Source organism: Heterodontus francisci, chromosome 10 (assembly GCF_036365525.1).
Source record: "Heterodontus francisci isolate sHetFra1 chromosome 10, sHetFra1.hap1, whole genome shotgun sequence".
In the NCBI taxonomy this organism is placed as follows: Eukaryota; Metazoa; Chordata; class Chondrichthyes; order Heterodontiformes; family Heterodontidae; genus Heterodontus; species Heterodontus francisci.
Window position 1 is genome coordinate 17,449,431 of NC_090380.1, and position 22,270 is coordinate 17,471,700.

General features: G+C 42.5%; 1 protein-coding gene across 3 annotated transcripts in view; it reads left to right on the forward strand.

The window, feature by feature from the left end:
- LOC137374090 (glutamate-rich protein 6-like) overlaps nucleotides 1-22,270 on the forward strand; it is a 132,375-nt gene that overhangs the window by 21,113 nt on the left and 88,992 nt on the right. For all 3 annotated transcript variants that reach the window (XM_068039846.1, XM_068039847.1, XM_068039848.1), the window contains exons 6-10: nucleotides 6,017-6,082; nucleotides 8,774-8,848; nucleotides 9,753-9,866; nucleotides 10,021-10,172; nucleotides 17,421-17,485. In XM_068039846.1, the coding sequence (XP_067895947.1) occupies nucleotides 6,017-6,082; nucleotides 8,774-8,848; nucleotides 9,753-9,866; nucleotides 10,021-10,172; nucleotides 17,421-17,485 (472 nt within the window). The remainder of the gene's footprint in view (nucleotides 1-6,016; nucleotides 6,083-8,773; nucleotides 8,849-9,752; nucleotides 9,867-10,020; nucleotides 10,173-17,420; nucleotides 17,486-22,270) is intronic.

The window sequence follows — 22,270 nt, forward strand, 5'->3', positions numbered from 1 at the left end:
CAGAACACAGCACGGGGATATCACACCATCCATCCACCTACAGAACACAGCATGAGGATATCACACCATCCATCCACCTACAGAACACAGCATGAGGATATCACACCATCCATCCACCTACAGAACACAGCATGAGGATATCACACCATCCATCCACCTACAGAACACAGCATGAGGATATCACACCATCCATCCACCTACAGAACACAGCATGAGGATATCACACCATCCATCCACCTACAGAACACAGCACGAGGATATCACACCATCCATCCACCTACAGAACACAGCATGAGGATATCACACCATCCATCCACCTACAGAACACAGCACGAGGATATCACACCATCCATCCACCTACAGAACACAGCACGGGGATATCACACCATCCATCCACCAACAGAACACAGCACGGGGATATCACACCATCCATCCACCTACAGAACACAGCACGAGGATATCACACCATCCATCCACCTACAGAACACAGCATGAGGATATCACACCATCCATCCACCTACAGAACACAGCATGAGGATATCACACCATCCATCCACCTACAGAACACAGCATGAGGATATCACACCATCCATCCACCTACAGAACCCAACACGGGGATATCACACCATCCATCCACCTACAGAACACAGCATGAGGATATCACACCATCCATCCACCTGCAGAACCCAGCACGAGGATATCACACCATCCATCCACCTACAGAACACAGCATGAGGATATCACACCATCCATCCACCTACAGAACACAGCACGAGGATATCACACCATCCATCCACCTACAGAACACAGCTGAGGATATCACACCATCCATCAACCTACAGAACACAGCACGAGGATATCACACCATCCATCCACCTACAGAACACAGCATGAGGATATCACACCATCCATCAACCTACAGAACACAGCACGAGGATATCACACCATCCATCCACCTACAGAACACAGCATGAGGATATCACATCATCCATCCACCTACAGAACACAGCACGAGGATATCACACCATCCATCCACCTACAGAACACAGCATGAGGATATCACACCATCCATCCACCTACAGAACACAGCAGGAGGATATCACACCATCCATCCACCTACAGAACACAGCATGAGGATATCACACCATCCATCCACCTACAGAACACAGCATGAGGATATCACACCATCCATCCACCTACAGAACACAGCATGAGGATATCACACCATCCATCAACCTACAGAACACAGCATGAGGATATCACACCATCCATCCACCTACAGAACACAGCATGAGGATATCACACCATCCATCCACCTACAGAACACAGCACGAGGATATCACACCATCCATCCACCTACAGAACACAGCATGAGGATATCACACCATCCATCCACCTACAGAACACAGCACAGGGATATCACACCATCCATCCACCTACAGAACACAGCACGAGGATATCACACCATCCATCCACCTACAGAACACAGCACGAGGATATCACACCATCCATCCACCTACAGAACACAGCACGAGGATATCACACCATCCATCCACCTACAGAACACAGCACGAGGATATCACACCATCCATCCACCTACAGAACACAGCATGAGGATATCACACCATCCATCCACCTACAGAACACAGCACAGGGATATCACACCATCCATCCACCTACAGAACACAGCACGAGGATATCACACCATCCATCCACCTACAGAACACAGCACGAGGATATCACACCATCCATCCACCTACAGAACACAGCACGGGGATATCACACCATCCATCCACCTACAGAACAAAGCACGGGGATATCACACCATCCATCCACCTACAGAACCCAGCATGAGGATATCACACCATCCATCCACCTACAGAACACAGCATGAGGATATCACACCATCCATCCACCTACAGAACACAGCACGGGGATATCACACCATCCATCCACCTACAGAACACAGCACGAGGATATCACACCATCCATCCACCTACAGAACCCAGCATGAGGATATCACACCATCCATCCACCTACAGAACACAGCACGGGGATATCACACCATCCATCCACCTACAGAACACAGCATGAGGATATCACACCATCCATCCACCTACAGAACACAGCATGAGGATATCACACCATCCATCCACCTACAGAACACAGCACGGGGATATCACACCATCCATCCACCTACAGAACACAGCATGAGGATATCACACCATCCATCCACCTACAGAACACAGCATGAGGATATCACACCATCCATCCACCTACAGAACACAGCATGAGGATATCACACCATCCATCCAACTACAGAACACAGCACGAGGATATCACACCATCTATCCACCTACAGAACCCAGCATGAGGATATCACACCATCCATCCACCTACAGAACACAGCACGGGGATATCACACCATCCATCCACCTACAGAACACAGCATGAGGATATCACACCATCCATCCACCTACAGAACACAGCACGAGGATATCACACCATCCATCCACCTACAGAACACAGCACGGGGATATCACACCATCCATCCACCTACAGAACCCAGCACGAGGATATCACACCATCCATCCACCTACAGAACACAGCACGAGGATATCACACCATCCATCCACCTACAGAACACAGCATGAGGATATCACACCATCCATCCACCTACAGAACACAGCACGAGGATATCACACCATCCATCCACCTACAGAACACAGCATGAGGATATCACACCATCCATCCACCTACAGAACACAGCATGAGGATATCACACCATCCATCCACCTACAGAACACAGCACGAGGATATCACACCATCCATCCACCTACAGAACACAGCATGAGGATATCACACCATCCATCCACCTACAGAACACAGCACGAGGATATCACACCATCCATCCACCTACAGAACACAGCACGGGGATATCACACCATCCATCCACCTACAGAACACAGCACGGGGATATCACACCATCCATCAACCTACAGAACCCAGCACGAGGATATCACACCATCCATCCACCTACAGAACACAGCATGAGGATATCACACCATCCATCCACCTACAGAACACAGCATGAGGATATCACACCATCCATCCACCTACAGAACACAGCACGAGGATATCACACCATCCATCCACCTACAGAACACAGCACGAGGATATCACACCATCCATCCACCTACAGAACACAGCACGGGGATATCACACCATCCATCCACCTACAGAACACAGCACGGGGATATCACACCATCCATCAACCTACAGAACCCAGCATGAGGATATCACACCATCCATCCACCTACAGAACACAGCATGAGGATATCACACCATCCATCCACCGACAGAACACAGCACGAGGATATCACACCATCCATCCACCTACAGAACACAGCATGAGGATATCACACCATCCATCCACCTACAGAACACAGCATGAGGATATCACACCATCCATCCACCTGCAGAACACAGCACGGGGATATCACACCATCCATCCACCTACAGAACACAGCATGAGGATATCACACCATCCATCCACCTACAGAACACAGCACGAGGATATCACACCATCCATCCACCTACAGAACACAGCACGAGGATATCACACCATCCATCCACCTACAGAACACAGCACGGGGACATCACACCATCCATCCACCTGCAGAACACAGCATAAGGATATCACACCATCCATCCACCTACAGAACACAGCACGAGGATATCACACCATCCATCCACCTACAGAACACAGCACGGGGATATCACACCATCCATCCACCTACAGAACACAGCATGAGGATATCACACCATCCATCCACCTACAGAACACAGCACGGGGATATCACACCATCCATCCACCTACAGAACACAGCATGAGGATATCACACCATCCATCCACCTACAGAACACAGCATGAGGATATCACACCATCCATCCACCTACAGAACACAGCACGGGGATATCACACCATCCATCCACCTACAGAACACAGCACGAGGATATCACACCATCCATCCACCTACAGAACACAGCACGGGGATATCACACCATCCATCCACCTACAGAACACAGCATAAGGATATCACACCATCCATCCACCTACAGAACACAGCACGGGGATATCACACCATCCATCCACCTACAGAACACAGCACGGGGATATCACACCATCTATCCACCTACAGAACCCAGCATGAGGATATCACACCATCCATCCACCTACAGAACACAGCATGAGGATATCACACCATCCATCCACCTACAGAACACAGCACGGGGATATCACACCATCCATCCACCTACAGAACACAGCATGAGGATATCACACCATCCATCAACCTACAGAACCCAGCATGAGGATATCACACCATCCATCCACCTACAGAACACAGCACGGGGATATCACACCATCCATCCACCTACAGAACACAGCACGGGGATATCACACCATCCATCCACCTACAGAACACAGCACGGGGATATCACACCATCCATCCACGTACAGAACACAGCACGGGGATATCACACCATCCATCCACCTACAGAACACAGCATGAGGATATCACACCATCCATCCACCTACAGAACAGAGCAGGAGGATATCACACCATCCATCCACCTACAGAACACAGCACGGGGATATCACACCATCCATCCACCTACAGAACACAGCATGAGGATATCACACCATCCATCCACCTACAGAACACAGCATGAGGATATCACACCATCCATCCACCTACAGAACACAGCACGGGGATATCACACCATCCATCCACCTACAGAACACAGCATGAGGATATCACACCATCCATCCACCTACAGAACACAGCATGAGGATATCACACCATCCATCCACCTACAGAACACAGCATGAGGATATCACACCATCCATCCACCTACAGAATACAGCATGAGGATATTACACCATCCATCCACCTACAGAAAACAGCATGAGGATATCACACCATCCATCCACCTACAGAACACAGCATGAGGATATCACACCATCCATCCACCTACAGAACACAGCACGGGGATATCACACCATCCATCCACCTACAGAACACAGCATGAGGATATTACACCATCCATCCACCTACAGAACACAGCATGAGGATATTACACCATCCATCCACCTACAGAACACAGCATGAGGATATCACACCATCCATCCACCTACAGAACACAGCATGAGGATATCACACCATCCATCCACCTACAGAACACAGCACGGGGATATCACACCATCCATCCACCTTCAGAACACAGCATGAGGATATCACACCATCCATCAACCTACAGAACCCAGCATGAGGATATCACACCATCCATCCACCTACAGAACACAGCACGGGGATATCACACCATCCATCCACGTACAGAACACAGCATGAGGATATCACACCATCCATCCACCTACAGAACACAGCATGAGGATATCACACCATCCATCCACCTGCAGAACACAGCATGAGGATATCACACCATCCATCCACCTACAGAACACAGCATGAGGATATCACACCATCCATCCACCTACAGAACACAGCATGAGGATATCACACCATCCATCCACCTACAGAACACAGCATGAGGATATCACACCATCCATCCACCTACAGAACACAGCATGAGGATATCACACCATCCATCCACCTACAGAACACAGCATGAGGATATCACACCATCCATCCACCTACAGAACACAGCATGAGGATATCACACCATCCATCCACCTCAATAGCTAATTCTACCTTGGGGCATCACAACCAAGAAGGATCCTGTGTTCACCTAATATCCAGGAGAAATCACCGGATAATGTTTTGGAATAGGAACTCTGGCTCTTCAACCTCTCTAGCTAAAAATATGCTTAGGCCAGCCATAGCATCACTACCATCACCATAGCTGCGATATGCTAACTCACTACAAATACTGAATCAAATCATGTGACCATGGTCCATGACCATGCTAACCTGTCCTTCTGTTTCTTATAAAGACACCAAGGATCATTGTTGGAGCAGAGAGATCCAGCAGTTCAAATACAGATATCACTGAAAGACAGGTACAAAAATAATTAAAATTAATGGAATCTTGGCTTTATTTCAAGAGGGCTGGAATACAAATGGGAGGAAGATATGTTACAGCTGTATAAATCTCTGCATTCAGTTCTGGGCACCACATGTTGGGAAGGATATATTAGCATTGGATTGGGGCAGTTCAGATTTACCAGAATGACACCAGGGCTAAAAGGGTTAAATTATGAGGATAGGTTGCATAGATTAGGCTGGTATTTCCTTAAATATGGAAGATTAAGGGATAATCTAACTGAACTGTTCAAGAAGATTGAAGGATTTGAAAGGATAAATCAAAACTATTTCCTCCTGTGGGGTGTCCAGAACAAAGGGACATAACCTTAAAATTAGAGGTAGGCCAGTCAGGGGTGATGTCAGGAAGCACTTCATCACACAAAGGGTGGTGGGTATCTGAATCTCTCTCCCCCAAAAAGCTGTTGACGCCAGGAGTCAATTGAAAATTTTGAAATTGACGCTGATGGTTTTATATTAGGCAAAGGTTTTAAGGGTTATGGAACCAAGGCAGGGAGATGGAGTTAAGGTACAGATCAGCCATGATCTGGTTGAAGGGTGCAACAGGCTCATAGCACTGAATGGCCTACACCTGTTCCTTTGTTCTTAGATGTGCGAGGCTTCCTCTCTGCCTGGGTGAACTGCACCTGAGCTGTGAGTACTTAATGCTGATATAGAATAGAAATAGGTGAATAGAAATATGTTCCATTGCCCAACAGTGACACTGCCTCCTCGAGGAGCACAAAAAAACACATTTCATTCCCCAACTTAAAGGAAATCGAATAACTAATGAGCAATTCAGCTGTTGAGTTAATGGGAGAGTTGGGCTGTATGTCAAATGTTAAAGACTTTTCCTTGTAAAATGTTTGAACATTTGGGTCAATGTGATTGTTTTAATGGCTTAGACTTGAAAGTGTAGGTGGTACAGGGGAAGATGCTAGTTACTGAGTATCTGAGAGCTTTGAAGATATCTTGTACTAATTCTATCCATTTCTGGAGCAGCAGTCATAGAGTCATTACAGCACAAATGGAGGCCATTCAGTCCATCGAGTCCATGCCAGGTGATGAAACAAAAAAGAAATCACATGCACAGCTTTTGACAGGGGGAGTGGGAACCTGAGCGCAGTCTCAGATAGGACAATTTCAGAACAGGGAACGGGAGGCAGAAACTTAGCGAGTGACTCTGAAAAACAGAAGAAACAAAGGTTGAAAAGTGTGCAGCACAGGAATTTGGCAGTGTTAAAGGGTATTTATTTAAATGCAAGGAAATGTAAAAAAAAATGTAAATAAAGCCAATGTGCTGAGGGCACAGATAGACACTTGGCAACACGATATCATTGCTATAACAGAAAGTTGGCTTAAAGAGGGGCAAGAATGGAAGCTCAGCGTTTCCTGGATATAGAGTTTTCAGGCGGGATAGAGAGGGGGATAATAGAGGAGGGGATGTAGCATTATTAGTTAAGGAATGTGAAAGGTTGGATCCAAAATTGGCTCAGTGACAGGAAACAAAGGGTACTAAGGTAGACAGATGTTTTTGAGGTTTCCAGTGGCGTTCCACAGGGCTCAGTGTTGGGTCCCTTGCTGTTTGTGATATATATTAATGATTTGGACTTAAATGTGGAGGCATGATTGGGATTTGCTAATGACACAAAAATTGGCCGTGTAGTTGATAGTGAAGAGGAGAGCTATAGACTCCAGAATGAAATCAATGGTTTGGTTAAGTCGGCGGAAAAGTGGCAAATGGAATTCAATCCAGAGAAGTGTGAGGTAATGCATTTGGGGAGAGCAAATAGAGTGAGGGAATACACAACAAACGGGAGGATATTGAGAGAGGTAGAGGAAGTGAGAGACCTTGGAGTACATGTCCACAGGTCCCTGAAGGTGGCAGGACAGGTAGATAGAGTGGTGAAGAAGGCATATTGCATGCTTTCCTTTATTGGCCGAGGTATAGAATACAAAAGCAGGGATGTAATGCTGGAACTGTATAAAACACTGGTTAGGCCACAGCTGGAGTATTGTGTACACCTGATCACCACATTACAGGAAGGACATAACTGCTCTGGAGAGAGTACAGAGGAGATTTACAAGAATGTTGCCAGGGCTTGAAAGTTGCAGCTATGAGGAAAGATTGGATAGGCTAGGGTTGTTTTCCTTAGAACAGAGGAGGCTGAGGGGTGACTTAATTGAGGCATACAAAATTATGAGGTGCCTAGATAGAGTAGTCAGGAAGGACCTGTTTCGCCTAGCGGAGAGGTCAGTTACCAGGGAGCACAGATTAAAGGTGATTGGTAGAATGATTTGACGGGACATGAGGAAAAACTCTTTCACCCAGAGGGTGGTGGGTGTCTGGAATTCACTGCCCAGATCAGTGGTGGAGGCAGAAACCCTCAACTCATTTAAATGGTACCTGGACATGCACCTGAAGTGCTGTAACCTGCAAGGCTACGGACCAGGTGCTGGAAGGTGGATTGGATTGGGTGGCTAGTTTTTTCGGCTGGCACGGACATAATGGGCTGAATAGCCTCCTTCTGTGCTGTGATTTTTCTATGGCTCTGTGGTTCCATGAACTCAGGATCAAGAGACTACAAGGATTATGTAAATGTACATAAATTTCACACTAGTTCTCATTTTCTGTTTCTTCTTTGCTGAATTACGAAATATAACTAAAGGAGTCGAAACATGGAGAGTCTGAGACTGAAGACGTTGTGGCTGAGCAATCTGAATCTGAACCTGAATCTGATAATGTGAGTAGATTTCATTGTTGTTTTATAATTTACTCATGCTATGCGTCATTGCAGTTTTCATTCTTTCCAGTTGTGATCTATTTTACTATTTTTAGCTTCTGAGCTCCTTTTTCCTCACCACTTCCAGGTTGTTTAATTATTTTTTGAGAGACATTTTTACAATCAGTTTCTTTCATTTCGTCCGAAAAGAAATATTCCTAACTACAAATTGTAAAATATGCAGCCACGACCCTCACCGATTGCTAGTGCCTACTGGAGGAATCTTGGTAGTGGGACACACAAATGATGAATATTTATTTTCAGAATTGTGTTGCATGATTCCATCCATTTTTTCCTATCAGTAGCCTGTACTCTTGGAATAAATAAAATAACCTATGTCATTCATTTCTGAAATGTGACATCTTATAAACTAAAATGATTTCCTTATGTTTAAAGTTGGCTATTCATGGAATTAGCTGGTTTGTATCCATACAATTGTAAATGTTTACCTTCATTGGCTCCCTATACCCTGCACAAATCAATCTTAAAATCCTTATCCTGTATCGGAAGTCCCGTATAATCTTGCTGTTCCTTATCGCTGTGATCTCCCACAGCTCTGTGTTCCCGTAAACACCTTATACTCTACCAACTCTAGCCCCCTTCTCCCCGCCTCCCACCCCACACCCACATTCCATCTTCAAATCACAGAGCTTTCAACCATCTCAACCCCACACACTTTGGAACTCTTTGCTTCTCTTCCATCTCCTTCAAACACAACCTATTTGCCTTGGGTCCCGATCCCAAACTCTTTTTGCACCATCTGCTCAGAGTTCAGTTCTTTGGACCCCTTGTGAAGCATTTTAGGATGTTTTATTCTGTTCAAGGTGGTTATATAAGTACAAGTCGTTTCTTGTTCTTTCCTTAGGATTCTCAGCATCTTATGATCAACACCAAAAATATCATTCTTTGTGAATTCTGCAAACAGATCAGATTGCCCTTCCCAACCCCAGAGGCGTTGGACTCCAAAGGTCCAGAGGAGGTAAAAACCTTTGCAGCAGGTGTAGAAGCAATTTTTGGAACTGAATGTAATAATTGAAGAGATTCGCTTCACTTTTCATGTTCTTTTTTAGAGGTTTGCATTCTTTCAGTGTGGCTCACTAAAAAAGTATTTCCTAACCATTTTACACACACAGCTTTTTTGCTGCAACATGTCCTGGATGTTATATCAGCAGATTTTGATGGGCCGGGCAGAGAACCCATATTACAAGGAGGTCAGTTTGAAGCACCATGGGTTCCTTATGACGAATAAGGAACTCAGTGAAGCAAAAGCGAAACTATTACAAAGGTAGGGGAGCAGCAATTGTACACAGTGCAGTGTCTGATTATTATTGGGCAGTAAATCAAGAGCACCATGAATTGGAGAGGGGGGTGGTGACCAACCCAAAGAATACCTCGGGTCTGGCAGCATCTGTGGAGAGAGAAACTGAGTTGATGCTTCGAGCCGGATATGATTTTCCTTCTGAAGAAGAGTCATATTTGTCTCGAAACGTTAACTCTGTTTCTCTCTCCACAGATGCTGCCAGACCTGTTGAATATTTCCGGCACTTTCCGTTTTTATTTCAGATTTCCAGCATCTGCAGTATTTTGCTTTGATTACCTCATTGTCCTGAATCAAGAATTGGTCCTAAATTCCTAAAATGCTGACTTCATGCAGATTTTACTTTTTTTATAAAAGGGTCATTATCATTATTTAACAATGAAAGAAGGAACTTGCATTTATATTGCACCTTTCATGACATCCCAAAGCAGTTCATAGCCAATGGAGTACTTATGAAGTGTATTCACTGTTGAAATGTAGGTAAATGTGGCAACTGGTTTTGCACATAGTAAGGTTCAAAGAGCAATGAGATAAATGACCAGGTAATCTGTGTTTTTTACTGTTTGTTGAGAGAACAATGGGAGAACTCCACTGCTTTTCTTCAAATAATGTTATGGAATTTTGTACGTCAGCCTGAGAGAGCAGACAGAGCTTTGGTTTAATGTCCGATTTCAAAGGCAGCACCTCCATCAGCCTGACAGGAGTATCAGCCGAGATTATGTGCTCGAGTCTTGGAGTGGTACTTGAACCCTCAACCTTCTGACTCGAGAGAAGAGTCAAGGCTGACACTTTGTCTAATTGCTCTTGGAAGGCAGTTTATGGTTTGTCCACTCAGGCTGCTGGAGATGCTAAGGAATACTCAGGCTGCTATCCGTCCAGCAGAGGATTGTTTAAAGCGATTTTTGTTGGCTACTGCCTGTAAATCCCCATTGAGTATTGATTTACTTTTCTATCACTGGGTATGATAGCACTGTGGTGTTATGGGACTCGTCATCCAGATGTTTGGACAAATGATCCAGAGACGTGAGCTGAGGAATTTAAATTAATTAATTAATTCTGGAATAAAAAGCTAGTATCAGTCATGAGGACCATGAAATTACTGGATTGTTGTAAAAACCCATCTGGTTCAGTAATGTCCTTTAGGGAAGGAAATCTGCTGTCCTTATCCAGTCTGGCCTACATGTGACTGTAGAGCCACTGCAATGTGGTTGACTCTTAACTGCCCTCTGAAATGGCCTAGCAAGCCACTCAGTTCAAGGCAATTAGGGATGGGCAATAAATTCCGGCCTTGCCAGCAGCACCCACATCCCATGAATGAATTTTAAAAAAGTTTGTCCTGTAAAATCCAGAGCAGGTGCGTATTAGAATTTCCATACTGCCCATCACAAGAGCTTGGTGAGGTAGGCTGCCCCTGCTAGTGACAGGAAATGATCCGCCATCCCTCAGCCCACCCTCCACCAACACCTTCCCACCCTCAAAGTCAAGGCCAAAATGACCTTTCATGAGGGACTCCCTTTGTTGATACATCAATTTTTGGAAACTGCTCTATCGAAAATTGGAGCAACACGCTAATAAAGTTTTCCAATTGCGGGGATGTTCAAGCTAGGGCCCCTAAATAGTCACTAGTAAATCCAATAGAGAATTCAGGAGAAACTTCTTTATTCAGAGAGTGGTTAACATGTGGAACTTGCAAACACAAGGGTGGTTGAGGCTATTAATATAGATGCATTTAAGGGGAGCTAGATAAAGACATGAGGGAGAAAGTAATCGAAGGATATGCTAATAGGGTTAGAGAAGTAAGGTAGGAGGAGGCTCAAATGGAGCATAAACATTGGCCTAGACAAAAGCTGGGCTCTTCTAACTCGCACCAACTTCTGTTCCCCTGTCACCCCCATGCTCGCTAACCTACATTGGCTCCCGGTTAAGCAACACCTCGATTTTAAAATACTCATCTTTGTTTTCAAATCCTCCATAGCCTCGCCCCTCCCTATCTCTGTAATTTCCTCCAACCCAAAAACCCTCCAAGATATCTGCGCTCCTCCAGTTCTGGCATCTTGACCATCTCTGATTTTAAGCACTCCACCATTGGCTTCTGTGCCTTCAGCTGCCAAACCCCTAAGTTCTGGAATTTCCCCCCTAAACTTCTCTGCCTCTCTACCACTCTCTCCTCCTTTAAGATGCTCCTTAAAACCTACCTCTTGGACCAAGCTTTTGGTCATCTGCCCTAATATTTCCTTACGTGGCTCCGTGTCACACTTTGTTTGATAATGCTCCTGTGAAGCACCTTGGGATTTTTCACTACGTTAAAGGTTCTATATAAATGCAAATTGTTGTTTCCATGCTGTAAATGCTAAGTAATTCGGTATAATCTATGTCAAAACAGTAGCCATGTTTTCTCCAGCCATATTTTATATTTATCCCACCATCCTTGTTCTTACCAATCTCATTAGGTTCCCTCTTCCCCAGTGCATCATTGGTAAATATCCCTCCCATAGTCTTGCCCCACCTTGTCAATGTAACTTCCTCCTGTTGTCCATGCCAGTTTGTGCTTTTCGGTCTTCTGACTTGAGCCTCCTGTACATCATCCCCCTTTCTTCACTCCCCCTTTAGTACAAAGCCTTCAGCTGCCTTGACCTAGTCTTTGAGACTCTCCATCACTCTCCCTAAACCCTTTTCCTTGCTGCTACTTTTTGCTACTTTTTCTCCTTGCCACCCCCTCAAGACCTATGTTTTTGACAATGCTTTTGGTTGTCTACTACTGCTCTGTTCGTCCTCTCTGAAGAGCCTTGGAGGTTCTGGCTGTTTAAAGCACTATGTAACTGTTCTAATTTGTTCATCTCTTGGCTCTCCTAGCATCGCACTGTATCCATGACTAGGAGACCAAATTGACCTGACCCTGTTCTCCTGGGTGTGCAAGGGCACCTGCGATGTCTGCTCAAGTGATTGACGTGTCTTTTCCTTTCTGATGGCTTGGTTGAGATTATGAACATGCCATGTAGAGAAGTATAGCTGAGAACCCACGTGCAAACACTTGTGGAACATGATGGTGCCTAGCATGCTATTTCAGCACACCCTATAATCGTAGACAGGAGTTTGAACTTGTGTCCTCCGAATGGCAGTGTAGTGCCATAACTCTATACTTACCAAGCCACTAAGCTTTGATTTGTGTACAGATACTGACCCTCTCATTCTTTCTCAAACAAAGTCTTTATTCTGAACAAAACTGCTGTATCAGAAAGAAGTTAGTATAGATTGGCTGCTAGAAGCCATTCAGCGCCATTTTGGTTTTCTTTTTTAAAGTTGTCCTCGAGCATATTCTATATGTCCCTTCTTCTAAGGCTCATGATTAACATTACTGTATTACAACCACTATCAAAAACTCAGTATAAACATTGCTGTATTGCAACCACCATCAAAAACTCAGTATAAACATTACTGTATTACAACCACCATCAAAAACTCAGTATAAACATTACTGTATTACAACCACCATCAAAAACTCAGTATAAACATTACTGTATTACAACCACCATCAAAAACTCAGTATAAACATTACTGTATTACAACCACCATCAAAAACTCAGTATAAACATTACTGTATTACAACCACCATCAAAAACTCAGTATTAACATTACTGTATTACAACCACCATCAAAAACTCAGTATAAACATTACTGTATTACAACCACCATCAAAAACTCAGTATAAACATTACTGTATTACAACCACCATCAAAAACTCAGTATAAACATTACTGTATTACAACCACCATCAAAAACTCAGTATAAACATTACTGTATTACAACCACCATCAAAAACTCAGTATAAACATTACTGTATTACAACCGCCATCAAAAACTCAGTATAAACATTACTGTATTACAACCACCATCAAAAACTCAGTATAAACATTACTGTATTACAACCACCATCAAAAACTCAGTATAAACATTACTGTATTACAACCACCATCAAAAACTCAGTATTAACATTACTGTATTACAACCACCATCAAAAACTCAGTATAAACATTGCTGTATTACAACCACCATCAAAAACTCAGTATAAACATTACTGTATTACAACCACCATCAAAAACTCAGTATAAACATTACTGTATTACAACCACCATCAAAAACTCAGTATAAACATTGCTGTATTACAACCACCATCAAAAACTCAGTATAAACATTACTGTATTACAACCACCATCAAAAACTCAGTATAAACATTACTGTATTACAACCACCATCAAAAACTCAGTATAAACATTGCTGTATTACAACCACCATCAAAAACTCAGTATAAACATTGCTGTATTACAACCACCATCAAAAACTCAGTATAAACATTACTGTATTACAACCACCATCAAAAACTCAGTATTAACATTACTGTATTACAACCACCATCAAAAACTCAGTATAAATATTACTGTATTACAACCACCATCAAAAACTCAGTATAAACATTACTGTATTACAACCACCATCAAAAACTCAGTATAAACATTGCTGTATTACAACCAGTGACAGAAACTCAGTATTAACATTACTGTATTACAACCACCATCAAAAACTCAGTATAAACATTACTGTATTACAACCAGTGACAGAAACTCAGTATTAACATTACTGTATTACAACCAGTGACAGAAACTCAGTATAAACATTGCTGTATTACAACCAGTGACAGAAACTCAGTATTAACATTACTGTATTACAACCACCATCAAAAACTCAGTATAAACATTACTGTATTACAACCAGTGACAGAAACTCAGTATTAACATTACTGTATTACAACCAGTGACAGAAACTCAGTATTAACATTACTGTATTACAACCACCATCAAAAACTCAGTATAAACATTACTGTATTACAACCAGTGACAGAAACTCAGTATTAACATTACTGTATTACAACCAGTGACAGAAACTCAGTATTAACATTACTGTATTACAACTACCATCAAAAACCCAGTACAAACATTACTGTATTACAACCACAGTCAAAAACACAGTACAAATATTACTGTATTACAACCACCATCAAAAACTCAGTATAAACATTACTGCATTACAACCACCATCAAAAACTCAGTATAAACATTACTGTATTACAACCACAGTCAAAAACTCAGTACAAACATTACTGTATTACAACCACCATCAAAAACTCAGTACAAACATTACTGTATTACAACCACAGTCAAAAACTCAGTACAAATATTACTGTATTACAACCACCATCAAAAACTCAGTATAAACATTACTGTATTACAACCACCATCAAAAACTCAGCATAAACATTACTGTATTACAACCAGTGACAGAAACTCAGTATTAACATTACTGTATTACAACCACAGTCTAAAACTCAGTACAAATATTACTGTATTACAACCACCATCAAAAACTCAGCATAAACATTACTGTATTACAACCAGTGACAGAAACTCAGTATTAACATTACTGTATTACAACCACAGTCTAAAACTCAGTACAAATATTACTGTATTACAACCACCATCAAAAACTCAGTATAAACATTACTGTTTTACAACCAGTGACAGAAACACAGTATTAACATTACTGTATTCCAACCACAAGAGATACAGGGGGGAATGTGAGGAAGAACTTTTCTACGTAGCGAGTGGTAATGACCTGGAACTCGCTGCCCACCAGGGTAGTGGAAGCGGAGACGATGAATGATTTCAAAAGGAAATTGGATGGGCACTTGAAGGAAATAAACTTGTAGGGCTACGGGGATAGAGCGGGGGAGTGGGATTGACTGGATTTCTCTGCGGAGAGCCAGCAGGGACTCGATGGACTGAATGGCCTACTTCTTTGCCATAAATGATTCTATAACTCTTTGATTATTGTTATGTGGACAGGGTGAATGCGACATGCTGGGTTGGGTGAGTAGAATGGGAAAGAAGTAGGTGAGGTTAATCCCCAGTGGGTTTACTGGGCCGGAAGACCAGCATGAGTGGGCAGTGGGCCTGTTGGATTGCTGCCGATAAGGAAGCAGTGATGGGTGCTTTGGAGACTGACAAGAGAGCCATAGAGGGTAACTGTGGGGCTTATCCAAGGATAATTCAAGCCTGAAAGAAGAGAAGCAGGGAGTTGGGGTAGGAATTAGGGGAACCCCAAGAGGGGAGAAATGAAAGGTGGTATGGCTGAACGATGGAAAAAGGAGGTGTCAAGACAGAGTGCGAGAAGGGCCAAGAGAGTGAAAATAAAGGAAGTAGAAATAATGGGCTTGGGTGGCAACCAAATTGTGTGCATGAACGTGCAGAGGGTAAACCTATAGAATGGACTTTCAGATAGAGTAGTGGAGTTAAAAAACCTGGCATCATTGAAGAATAATGGAATGCTGCATTGGAGAAACTGCAGTGTTTTCCTTGATGAATGGACTAAAATGGGCTGAATGGTCTCCGTTAGCTACAATTATCTTGTGAAAGATTGATGAAACAAGGCTGTCATAAATTGCCTTCAATCCCACTTGGCACTGTTGTTCAGTATTGTACCCATTAAGAGGGAAACACAGGAACAGGAGTCGGCCCTTCAGCCCTTTTAGTCTGTTCCACCATTCAATTAGATCATGGCTGACTTTATTCTTATATATCCGCTTTGGTTTCGTAACTCTTAATGCCCTTGCCTAATAAAATCTATCAATCTCAGTTTTGAAATAGTCAATTGACCCGAGCCTTAACAGCTTTTTGGGGGAAGAGAGTTCCAGATGTCACCGTACTTTGTGTTTCCTGGCATCACTCCTGAACATCCTAGCCCTAATTATTAAGTTTCTCCCCTTGTTCTGGACTCCCCCACAAGAGAAAATAGTCAATTAGAATGACTCCTTAATCTCCTATACTGAGTAGAATACAGGTCTAGTCTATACACCCTGTCCTCAACCTTTTAGCAGTATCAATCTGGTGAATCTGTGCTGAATCCTGTCCAAGGCCAACAGATCCTTCCTGAGGTGTGTATTACATTTGCGGGGAAAATGCAGGTTCTGTACTAACCTTATTCTCAATTTTCATTACTTAACCCAAAGTGACTGGTGCAAAAACCACAAAAAACATTTCACTCTCTGGCAGATTGAATTAATCTCAAGTGGACTCTCTCCATTACACTTTTTATCAAGATATGTGAGAGTTTTTCTTTGTAAAACAGTCAGTAATTTGTCGCACTTGTATCAATTGTTTGCAGGATAAAAAACCCGGAAGTGGAGATGTACATGACCTCTGTTGTGCATGGAGATAAAGTCATTTTCAGTAAGTAACATTTAATATATTAAATTAAGAGATGCCTGTCTAGAAAGGATGGGTAACAATATGGGGCGAGGGGTGGGGGGCACAGACACTTACTGCATTGGCATGGAAATCGTCTGTTCGACATTGCAACAGAAACATCAACCTGTTCAAAATAGGTTGGTCACTGACTCTTCAAACAAAGTAGGGTTTCACCCCAGTGTGATTGGCTGCTGGTCCAGTAGCACTTGCTCAGCGAACAGAGAGGTTCATCAGATCAAAAGCAAGAACGTTATGCTAAAGTTTTATAAAACGCTGGTTAGGCCCCAGCTGGCATATTGTGTCCAATTCTGTACACCACACTTCAGGAAGGATGTCAAGGTTCTGCAGAGGGTGCAGAGGAGATTTACTAGAATGATACTAGGAATGAGGTACTTCAGTTATATAGAGGGACTGAAGAAACTGGGATTGTTCTCCTTCGAAGATTAAGTGAAGATTTAGTAGAGGTGATCAGAGTCAAGAAGGATTTTGATAGAGTAGATAGCGAGAAACTGTTTCCACTGGCAGGAGGGGTCAGTAACAAGAGGACACAGATTTAAGATAATTGGTAGAAGAACCAGAGGGAGCTGAGAATGTTTTTTATGAGTAGCAAGTTGTTATGTTCTGAAATTCACTGCCTGAAAGAATGGTGGAAGCAAGTTTAGTAGTAACATTGAAAAAAAGAGTTGGATAGATAGGGAAACATTTGCAGAGCTATTGGAAAGAACAGAGGAGAGGGAGGAATGGGATAGTTCCTTCAGTGATGGGCCAAATGCCACCTTCTGTTCAGTAAGATTCTATATCGCAAACAGTGATTACCAGTTGTTATTCAATTGAAGCATGATAAATATACAATATATGTAGCTGTATTTTAGCCACAAACTGAAGATAGTTATTTAAAGACTTAGAAACAGTAACTGAAGAAGTCCAGAAAAAGATACAATGAACTCTCTTCAGAAATTTGGGGAAAATGATTGATATAGTAGACAGAAATCTTTATTTATCATTGATTGTTTTCTAAAAGTCTGGATTTGGGTGATGCTAGCAAAGCTGCATTTGTCGCCCATCGTTTGCTGCCCAGAGAATATGATTTTGAGGCTTCTGTCTGAACCGCAGCAATCTGTGCAGCAGCAGTCCTCTCACAATGGTGTTAGGTAGCCAATTTCAGGATCTCGAATCAGCGACGATGAAGGAACGGTGATATTTACCCACTTCAGGCTGTTAAGTGACTTGGAGGGGTGCACAAAGGTGATGGTGCTTCATTGACATAGCTGCTCTTGTCTTTCTTGGAGAAAGAGGTCATGGGAAATAGAGATGTTGTTGAAGTGACTTTGTTGAGTTGCTCTAGTGCATTCTATAGACAGTACATACTGCATTATTGTGCGCTGGTGGAGGAGGGTGTCGGTATTAAGTCCAGTGATCAAACAGCCCAATTGGCCCTGCATAGTGTCAAGCTTCTTGAGCATTGTTGCAGTTGCACCCTTCCAGGCAATGAAGCTGAACATTTGTTAAATTGCCAATGAACAAACTCACTCCTGAACTTATGATGAAGGAAAGGTCATTGATGAAGCAGCTGAAGTTGGTGGGGTTGAACACTTTTCCCTGAAGAACTCCTGCAGTAATATCCTGGGGCTGCAGTGTCTTACTTCCAACTTGTGTCAGGTATCACTCCAGGCACTGGTGGCTTTTCCATTTGCCGTCCATTGATATCAATTTCGTTAGGAACCCTTGTGCATTATCAGTCAAATGCTGCCTTGATGTCAAGGGTGGCTACTCTCACCTCTTCTCTGGCACTCGGCTCTTGCAGCAATGTCTTGATCAAGGCTGTGATGAGGTCTGGAGCTAAGTGAATATGGCAGAACCTGAACTGAGCATCGGTGAGTAACTATCATTTGATGGCACTATCGATGACTCCTTCCGCTACTTCACTGATGTTTGAGAGGAAGCAGCTTGGCTGGTAATTGGATGGATTATATTTATGCTTTTTTTTGGATGGGACATACCTGGGAATATTATGCATTTTCAAGTAGATGCCAGGGCAGTAGGTACTGGAAGAGCTTGGCCAACAGAGTGACTAGCTCTGGTGCAATACAGTCGGAATATTATTCGGGTCCATTATCTTTGCTGTGTCCAGTCAACTCAGTCAATTTTCAGTGTCACTTGGAGTGAACTGAATTGTTTGGGTACTGGTATGTATGATGGTGGGGACCTCAGGAAGATGTCAAGTCAAATCATCCACTCAACATTTTAATTCATGGAATTCATGAAGTTCATGGAATATATATAAGGCAGTTTTCTCAATCAGTATGTTGAGGATACAACTAAGGAACAGTCTATTTTAGATCTTGTATTGTGCAATGAGAAAGGATTATTTAATAACCTTGGAGTAAAGAGACCTCTGGGGAAGAATGATCATAATATGATAGAACTTTATATTGAATTTGAGAGTGATTTGCCTAAGTCCAAAACTAGGGTCATAAATCTGAACAAATCAAACTATGAAGATATGAGGGGTGAGCTGGCAAACTACGTGAAAAGATATGATGGTAGATAAGCAATGGCAAACATTTAAAGAATGAATTCATAATTTCCAACAAGTATACATTTCCTTAAAGAATTGTCATGCTAGGCCCCTACCTGCCAAGAATGAGGCATATTAATTTTGTCATGAACATTGATTCTAAACTGTCGCTGGAGCGAGGAAATGACTCGTTAAACAGATCAGCCGTTGCTGGAAAAGACATTTGCATATTAACAGACAGTGCTTGGAAGGACAAAGGATCATTCCCTGACACATTCAACCCACAATGGACCTTGAAACGATTGTGTGTAAGAGGAGCATTCCAGAGACTGCTAAGGAGATACAGGACTGGTTAGACCGGCTGGTCACATGACTAACTGGTTGTTCCAGGGTCTTTTGAACTAGCCCCAGGGAGTTTGAACTCAGAAAGACTGTTTGCTCCTGGACTGAGAAGATCTCTCCTGTCTGCTCCCATCTCTTTCTCACAAGCCTCTGAATCCACTGAAGACACATGAACCCCAAGCGAGAAAAGTCTCTTACAGCGAACAAGATTTAAGAAGAATACTGGTCCCAACGAAAAGCAATATCTACCTGCAATCAAGGACTCGACAGTGAGCTCGAAGAACCGTACCAAACCCACCTTCAGATATTGCCTCAAACATTTCCACTTTATTTTTTTCTTCTGCTCTTTTCTGTCTCTATTTGCATGTGTGTATCGCGAATGCATGCTAGCGTGGGCGCGTCATGTATCCGTAGGCATCAACCAAATAAGAGTTTAAGTTGAATAAATTTCAACCTTTCTTCTTTAAACCTAAGAAAACCTGTTTGTGCTGGTTTCTTTGCCTTATAATTGGAAAGCGGTGAACAAGGATTCACCAAGGGGGAGCTAAAAACACAGTGTGTTTAAAATTAAACCCTGTTATGGTAAGACCAGGTGAAGGCTGAAAGGGACCCCTAGATCCCTTTCTCACCTGGTCGTAACAGAATAAAAGTCCTATGGTGATAAGACCGACTGCTCCAGTCAAAGCCCCCAATCAAAATATATGATTCTGATTGTGGTGGGAGAAATGCATTGTTAATTCAATACTGTCCCTCCACAAATCGCCTAACATATGATTTTAAACTTTCCAAATTAAAGAAAGACCCAGCCAAATTATACCATCTATTAACTCCCGAATGAAGCTAACCAAACTAGGTGTCTTTAAATCAACAAATTAACTGTTTAATTAGAAAAACTAAATTCTTAAACACTACTAAGATATAAACAACATTTAAAATAGAAAAAATTAGTGTCCTTGCAGATTTACACTCCTGCCGGATGTGGAACCGTCCAAGGTTGCTTGAAGTCCTCACAGTTGTCTGATGGGGAAAAAAGGTTCTTCAATAGGAGAACAGTCCGTAGTCCAATTCAGAAGTCGAAATTGTTGTTCATTCTCCAGCGATGAATTTCAACAATTAACAACTTGCAAACACTTTTTAATGAATCAATTTGGATTTAGAATTTTTGAGGGATAAAGGATTGTCACAGTTTAACTTCCGTTCCTTCAGTTTAAATTATCAGAGATTTCTGTTTTGGCTTGACGTTTTAGAATTTTGAGAGAGAATAATAAATAAACAGACTAAGTTCTCTTCCTTCAAGTTAAGTGGTCTGTTTCTCTTTTCAGGTGCTAACATACAGCTGTCTGTCTGTTTTCTCTGTGTTAGAACAGTCTGTCTTCACTATAAGCCAGTTCAAAATTAAATTGTAACATTGTATCTCTTGATGCTCAGTCCAAATGGCTGTATCCAAGGCAACCAGGATGGCTGTATCCCAGGGAAACAAAAATGCACTCTTTGACTCAGTCTTTAGAGCTTGCTGCCATAAAGCAGTACAGCACTTTTTTCCAGTCTTAAAGGCACACCGCATTCTTCCTGAAAAAACTTACAGGATCATAACAATGGGAAAAGTGGTCCAACTGTGAATAACAAGGGACATTAAGGATAGTATTAGATTAAAGGAGGAAGTTTTTGTTGCCAGAAAGAGTAGTAAGTTTGAGAATTGGGAGGATTTTAGAATTCAGCAAAAGATAATCTAGAAATTGATAAAGAAAAAGAAAAGAGAATATGAACGTAGACTAGCAAGAGACATGAAAAAACATTGTAAAATACTTTTCTAGGTATGTAAAGAGGAAGAGATTGTTGAGAGTAAACCTTGGGTCCTGTAGAGGTAGAGACAGGAGAAAATATAATGGGAAATAAAGAAATGGCAG